General features: G+C 41.1%; 1 protein-coding gene across 1 annotated transcript; it reads right to left on the bottom strand.

The window, feature by feature from the left end:
- Positions 1-209: 209 nt before the first annotated feature.
- LOC100382195 (uncharacterized) lies at positions 210-6351 on the bottom strand. Its single transcript, NM_001174954.1, has 11 exons — positions 6067-6351; positions 5931-5983; positions 5516-5663; positions 5272-5379; positions 4872-4939; positions 4391-4514; positions 4170-4316; positions 3779-4039; positions 3418-3702; positions 1891-2034; positions 210-954 (listed from the first exon to the last, which is right to left on the bottom strand). Exons 1-11 carry the CDS (start codon positions 6280-6282, stop codon positions 448-450), a joined length of 2061 nt encoding a protein of 686 aa, NP_001168425.1. The 5' UTR covers positions 6283-6351; the 3' UTR covers positions 210-447.
- Positions 6352-6936: the final 585 nt, after the last annotated feature.

Raw genomic sequence — 6936 nt, 5'->3', positions numbered from 1 at the left:
TGGTGTGTCGTATCAAAGGGTCCAACCCCCATGAGGCAAAGTCTCCTTGGTAGGGTAGTTCTCGTGACCTTCTCGACGAACCCTGCGTTCATAGGAACAACTTCCGACGATTGATTAGGCTAAGCGGATTATCAAGGTCCCATTCGACCTTCTCCCCGACAAGCCTTCACCATGCTTGCATAGTAGCTTTGGTATCATAATAGTCGGTTAAGCACTTAAGTTGTACCTCAAATTACATCATGAAGTATACAATAACTTGATACATAAAGAAAAAAGGAATATAGGACAACGAGACACTAGATACCGATACATGAGTTCAGAGAGTCACCGCTTCCATATTTCTGTAATCAATTGAACCCACAGCTTGTAGTCGGAAATTTACATGACAAAGTTTCATGCACGAAAGACCTCTACTTAACATGTACCATAAGGCATCGTGCGAAGACCTCAGGCTTCCAGTATAGTTCTTATCTGTTCAGGAGAGTGCTTAACCAAAGACCTTGGGTCAGGATAACTGTTATTCGGATCCATGACTGCGCTGTAAATGAGCTCATAAGATTCTGCTAGAGCTCTTGCCAAACCATTGCAGGCATCTGAACGTAACCTTGGAACCTGCAGTTGCTCAAATTCAGGCAAGGAACCTTCTGTTCCAGTCACAATACCATAGAATGCCTTCAAGCATTCCATAAGCATTTGTGGCGACGTCTCGATAATATCTGCCAGAGGCCTTGCATCAGCCTTGCTACCATACTCCTTTATGTACGGCATCTTATTTGATAGTCCACATTTCCTAAGAATGCAGTCAACTTCTTTATCGACAAGGACACAAATATGTGCTTCAATCATAGAGCGCAGGTTGTTTACATAGCTTGTAGCGACCTCCTGGCCCATCAATGGCTCCTGAATAGCTGACAAGCAGTTGATGAGGTAGACTTTGGATGAAGATTCGGCACTCTGCATGTTACATCGAATGAATAAACAAAGTGGAAATGCCCAAGTGGTTAAGTATAAAACAAGATTAAATTTCTTGGGTGAAAACCAAATGTCCAATTTGATCATCAAACCGAGAGCACAAAAAATCTATTTGGCAATGATGCTTTTTGTGCAACATACAGTATCATTTCTCTTCAATTATATTATAGTGGAAAGAGGCAATCAGAAGAAATTAATATCAAAGCCACAAAACCAATCATGAAATCCAGAACAGTGCAGCTTCATCATAGAACACTATTAACGAATGGTATAATGATATGTTTACAATTTAGTAGATGAACAATCATGACTGTTTCCCTATATCTAATAACATTGGAGATCGGATAAAAAAATAAACTAGAAAAATGTCAGAATTTTGTTATTGCAACTGTAAGGGACTTTTAAGACTTCACCTTGCACATCATCTATGTTTCATTAGACCATGTGATAGCCAATTGCAAAAGAATGAGAAAGAACTATGAGAAAAAAGGATTACTTTCAGTATTGCAGTCAGAAGATACATGTTCTGTTAGCCTAAGTGAACCCCAGTATAGACAAGCTATCCACCCTCAGTTGAGTGGCTACATATTTCCTAATATGATCTAGCCATCCTATAGCGAAAGTGTCTGTAGCTAAGTTGGTTAGATGGCTTAAGTACCACTCCTCAAGTCCTTAGTTCGACTTTCAGTGGGAGCGAATTTTCAAGCTGGTTACAAAAATCCCCTCATTTGTCCCATACCAAGCACAGATCTAAGGTCCATTCCCAGGGTATATGGGTGGGCAAGAGTTCAGAGGTTTTCTCAACCTACGTGAAAAGCTTCTTAATGCAATGTCTGACGACAATGTTATCCCTACTGTTCGAGTTTTTTATCTAATAATCCTATATACATGGTAAATATTATAAGTGCTGCTACTAACCAGAATCGACGTAGATAAATTCTTAGACAGAATAGCATCAACTGATATAGAATCCCTGCTATTTCCACTAGGATCAGAGCTTGTTCTACCACGCCGCGCAAGTGATCCTTTTGACTTCTGTGCCTCTGCAGCTTGCTCACACACCTGAAAAATTAGGAATATCAGTACAAGTACCGCATAAGTTGTGCTGCAGATAGCAAAGAGTTATTCTGCTGTAACAATAAATGCTAATAAAATGAAGGATTTTAATATAGAAATTGCTGGGCTATCACTAAGTATAGAGTATAACATTCTGTAGCAGTAGCACACATCATAGCATTTGGCTAAATGGTATGTACGACTACAATAGCCTAAAAGTGCAGTAAGTGTATCACTGAAGAATAGTAATCCGTCTAGCTGCCACATGTGGGCTTGGTGCTATGTGAGAAAGTACACATTATTATATCAGGAGAGGTTAGAACTACTTCATATAATGCTCTTACATTTTTTTAAAAGACAGAATCAAATTATGCACAATAATGACTTCCACTGTTATGACGGTGCTAGTAGCCTATTAAGCATAACTGTCCAATTTGCTCATGATCTGACCAGATTGTATCTTAACAAATTCAAATATGCCAGTATTAGAAGCACCCTCTTCAAATCCTACTCTTCTCTACTCGACTCTTTTCTTTGACTGAAGTATGCTGTTCGAAATCATTACATTAAGTTTATTTCTGTTTCTAGATGATATCAATGTCACCACCAAGGACAAGTCTGGTGCAGTGGTCAGAGTTGTCTCAGTGTGTCACCAGGTCACTGGTTCAAAGCAATCTCTCCGTATTTGTGGGACAAAGGCTTGCCTCGGTTTATCTCTTCTCAAGACCACACTCATGTGGGAGCCTCTGTCACTAAGTGTGCCCCATTTTTATCAGTATCACCACCAAACTGATGCATGAGGGTAAGCCACACAAAAAATGATGGCGCTAAACATCTGAAAGAGTACAAATTGCTTGAATTCAAAGGGTAATGAGCACAGGGAGGGATATGTTGCTATTTAATGCTACTGTTCAGCGAAAGGGCCTCTAGCCGAGTTGGTTAGGTGGTCTGAGTAGCATTCCTCAGATTCTGAGTTTGAATCCCAGTGGGAGCGAATTTTGGGCTGAGCTTTAAAAAGGTCACTCGCCGGTTCCTCTGATTGTGTGCACACGAGATGGACTAATCTATGCAGGCCGGATCCTCGTGTAGGGGCTGTGAGGGCTCAAAGCACGAGTAAATATCTGGTCCATAAGGGGCAGGGACCCTCATGTTGTACGGGGGGACCAGCTTTCGTGACTTTTCTCGGGCGGGGCTCCGATTGAGCTTCTTCTTAACATAATACTGTAGGGCGGTCTTTCCCCCACTGGCCGAGTTTTTAATGTTACTGTTCACAGTGAATCTTAAGTTGTAAAGTACAAATAGTAATAGTCTCATTGTATACGTGATAACAACATCCATCAGATATTAGAATAGCTAAGCCACACCTGACAGCTGACATAGAAAACTCACCTGAATTATTGGATCCAATAATGCAGAAATAACAGGGTCAAAGTTTGGTCTTTTTCCAGAGGCAGGAACCATCATGCTATTGTAGGTATCTATGAGCTCAAGCAGCAAAGAAATTCCTTCTCTTACAGCTGGTGGAGGAGAGAGATCAACTGCAACTAGTGGAGGATATCGCAATAACTTCTCTCCACGACTCTTCAGGATATTGAAGAATGTCTGCTGAGCTGCATCTCTAAGTGACCATATTGTATTGCACAGCGCAGTGTCTTCACCCAGCAGTTCTGATATCTAAATGAGAAGGAAATTATATGTAAATGGAAAACCCTTTTTATTTACTTAACTCCAGGTACTAGTCCAGACTCACCGTGTAACAATAGAATTCCAAGGTATTGCTAAGTTTGAAAGAAACTATCAGGCTTGGCTGTGACTGCAAAACTTGCTCAACTCGAACTTTAAATGGCCGACATGCTCCTTCAAATATTCTATCAAGCACAGAAGTTACATCAGGTTCTCCTTTGGAAGAATCACCATCTCTACCAGACTGACGTCGAAAAGTTGGACCACTGTCAGTCATTGCATCAGGATCAAGCAAGACAACTATAAGCTCTCTTTCAGATGCCAGGGCCTTGACAAGTTAAAGAACAAACATTCAGGTACATGGTAACTAAAGGTAGAGGTGCATGATTTGAAAAGAACTATTACATGTTGGTTCCTATGTCTAATATAAGGGTAGAGTAAGGGCCTAAGAGGAAAACCTGATGTAGCCAACCCAGCATTTCGCCTACATAGCGAAGAGGATCATGGGCATGCACTTCTATTGGTCTTGGGAACCCTCCAGGTCCACCTCTAGTAAGAGCACTTATAAACCGCCTGAATAAGGCATGGTGCCTCATGTTGGCAACCTGTGAATGAAGATAGCCACCCATAAGATATCAAATGAGGTAGTGGTAACTTTGCTTTATAAATAGCATATTACCTCCTCTGCACAATACTTGAACAGAACAGGTCTTTCCTTCAGGCAGCAAACAGCCATTTTCAAAAGCTCACTTACTTCAGGATTGTCAGTATCACCTAATTTCTTACATTCAGCTTGAACCCACCTGATAAAACAATGAAATAGATGAGTTCTATGCTTGAATATTAATACCCATCTGATGATATAATAAGTACTCCCATCATTCCAAATTATAAGTCATTTTAGTTTTTCTTGGTACATAGCTTTTGCTATGCACCTAGCATGCGCTATGTCTAGATACAAAATATAAAGTAGAATGCTAGTTTGGCAGTAGTCACCCTGAAAAATGTTAAGTTGGAGCATTGGTCACTATAAAAAATAGAGAGAGAAAAATATTAACCATTGTATACTTGTTCGTTTCACAATATTTCTCTGATTTCATGGTAATCGGTGATTCACACTGTTGTTCCACTAAAGAAATAATGTGACTATAGGGAAATACCTGCATAATCTTTCGTAAGCCCCTTCTTGGTACACAGACATCATATCCATAAGCTCCAAACCAGCACGCTGGGAATATAAAAAAAAGAACATTTTATATAAACATTTAATGTCATTTGATAAGGAAACTAACTATTAGAAATTTGGAAAGATCACAATATCAAATCGTTGGTTAGTATAATCCATACTTGGCTAGAATTTTGGGAGAGAGAAAAAAACAAAAATCCAAGATTGAACAATTATGATATCATGTTGTGTTTTTCCTTAAAAAATGCATAGTCCTTGTTTTTCTCTTTAGGATTTCATAAACATGACCACCTTATTCTCAACAGTTAATAATCCACCTTTCTGAGGCATTAAAGGCTCAAGGCCACCAAAATTCGAGGACAAAGCAATGGTACCTGGTGGTGTGTTCGCAGCAGGACCTTGCAGTTTGAGTGTATTTCTTGAACATGCAGCAATGCTTTGAAGAATTTGTCATCTATCTCCTCTTCCCGAAGTGCATTTATCTTTTAACCATTAATAAAAGAGCAATACATACAATCGTGAATGAATACATCGTGATGTCCGCCTTAAGACAAAATGGCATCAACATAGCAAACAAACATCATAATTCAATTAGTTTTGCTTGGATAAAAAAAGGACCTCTTCATTTGAAAGTTGGTAATCCCGCAGGAAGCATGACACAATTTCTTGCCTCTGAGTGATAACTTCAAGTTCCTGTTGCAACCTCTCTGTTGTACTGATGATGTCCCCAGTACTTGCACTACAACTGTTCAATGCTTCCTCGATCCTAATAACACAAATAAAAAGAATATAAACGAGTAGCAGCACACCCTTCTAAGTGGCCCACATCTCATACTCTCGTATATGCTAGTATTTAGTATCCTATGAGAATCAAAAAGCAAGCTATGATACCATACATTGGGATAGTTATATCTTATATCATTTTATATGGCATGGCAGCTTTTGATATTGTGATAAGATACAATAGACTAGGAATAGCTAAGTAGACCAGACAGCAGAGAACAGCACTAGGGCAATGAACAAAGCAACTCACTTCTTCCAGGAGTCGTTCAGCGCGTGCACCTCCCCCTCGACGCGATCCAGCGCCTGCATGAAGAAAGAGCAGAGCAAAGCAATCATCAAACAGGGCACAGCGGCTGCGTAAGGAGGGGCAGCTGACAACACCGCACCTTGTGGGCGGGGAGCGAGGCGTCGAGGAAGTGGCGATTGATGGCAAGTGCACGCTGCTCAATGGAGGATTTGAGATTGCGGCGCGCCTGCGGGGTGTTCTGGACGTAGAAAGTGGAGAGCGCGCCCAGCGAGGCCAGCAGATCCGGGTTATCCGTACGCGTCTCCAGCACCTTCTTCAACTTCCGGGACACCCCCGGAGCTAGCGCCGCCGCCATCCCGACCGCTGCCGTCACGGATTAGCGATCGTGATCTCTTTTCTCCGCCCCCGCCTTCCTCCGCCGGCGAGAAGGGGGTTTGGTAGTTCGGGATCTGAGAGGGCAGAGGAGTGAATATGGGTCGACGCCCCGACAGTAGTAGCCGGACGCGGGGAAGGCAAAGTTTCTGCGGTGCAGACCGTGTGCCGGTGTTGGGCTGTTGGCTGCATAGTTGGGCTAAATTATTATTACAGCCCATGTAATCTTGTTCGATCGATTAGGGGTGGATTGAACGAGATAGTGATAAGCTCAAGCTGATTCCGGTATTCTACCACTTTACCAACTCAACACGGAATGGAGAGTTCATGCGTTCTATTTATGCTTTGAGTATGTCGGGAACAGGCATTTACTTCATGTTATCACAATTGTGTCGCTCATTTACCCCATAACATTTATCCTGATAATTTCTTGTTTTCCTAAACCTTATTAAAAAAAGTCCATTTCCATAACTTGTTTCACTTTCGACAATAATCTATATCTATATCTATACTATACTTAAAGCACCAGTTTCAACGATCATCCCGCGTCATCTTTTTACAAATAATCTCTCACAACTATTTAGTTTCAACGGTCATCTTGCGTCATCTTTTTACAAATAACCTCTCACAGCTATTT

This window comes from Zea mays, chromosome 1 (genome assembly GCF_902167145.1).
Source record: "Zea mays cultivar B73 chromosome 1, Zm-B73-REFERENCE-NAM-5.0, whole genome shotgun sequence".
Lineage (NCBI taxonomy): Eukaryota > Viridiplantae > Streptophyta > Magnoliopsida > Poales > Poaceae > Zea > Zea mays.
This window is presented reverse-complemented; position numbering and strand designations above follow the sequence as displayed.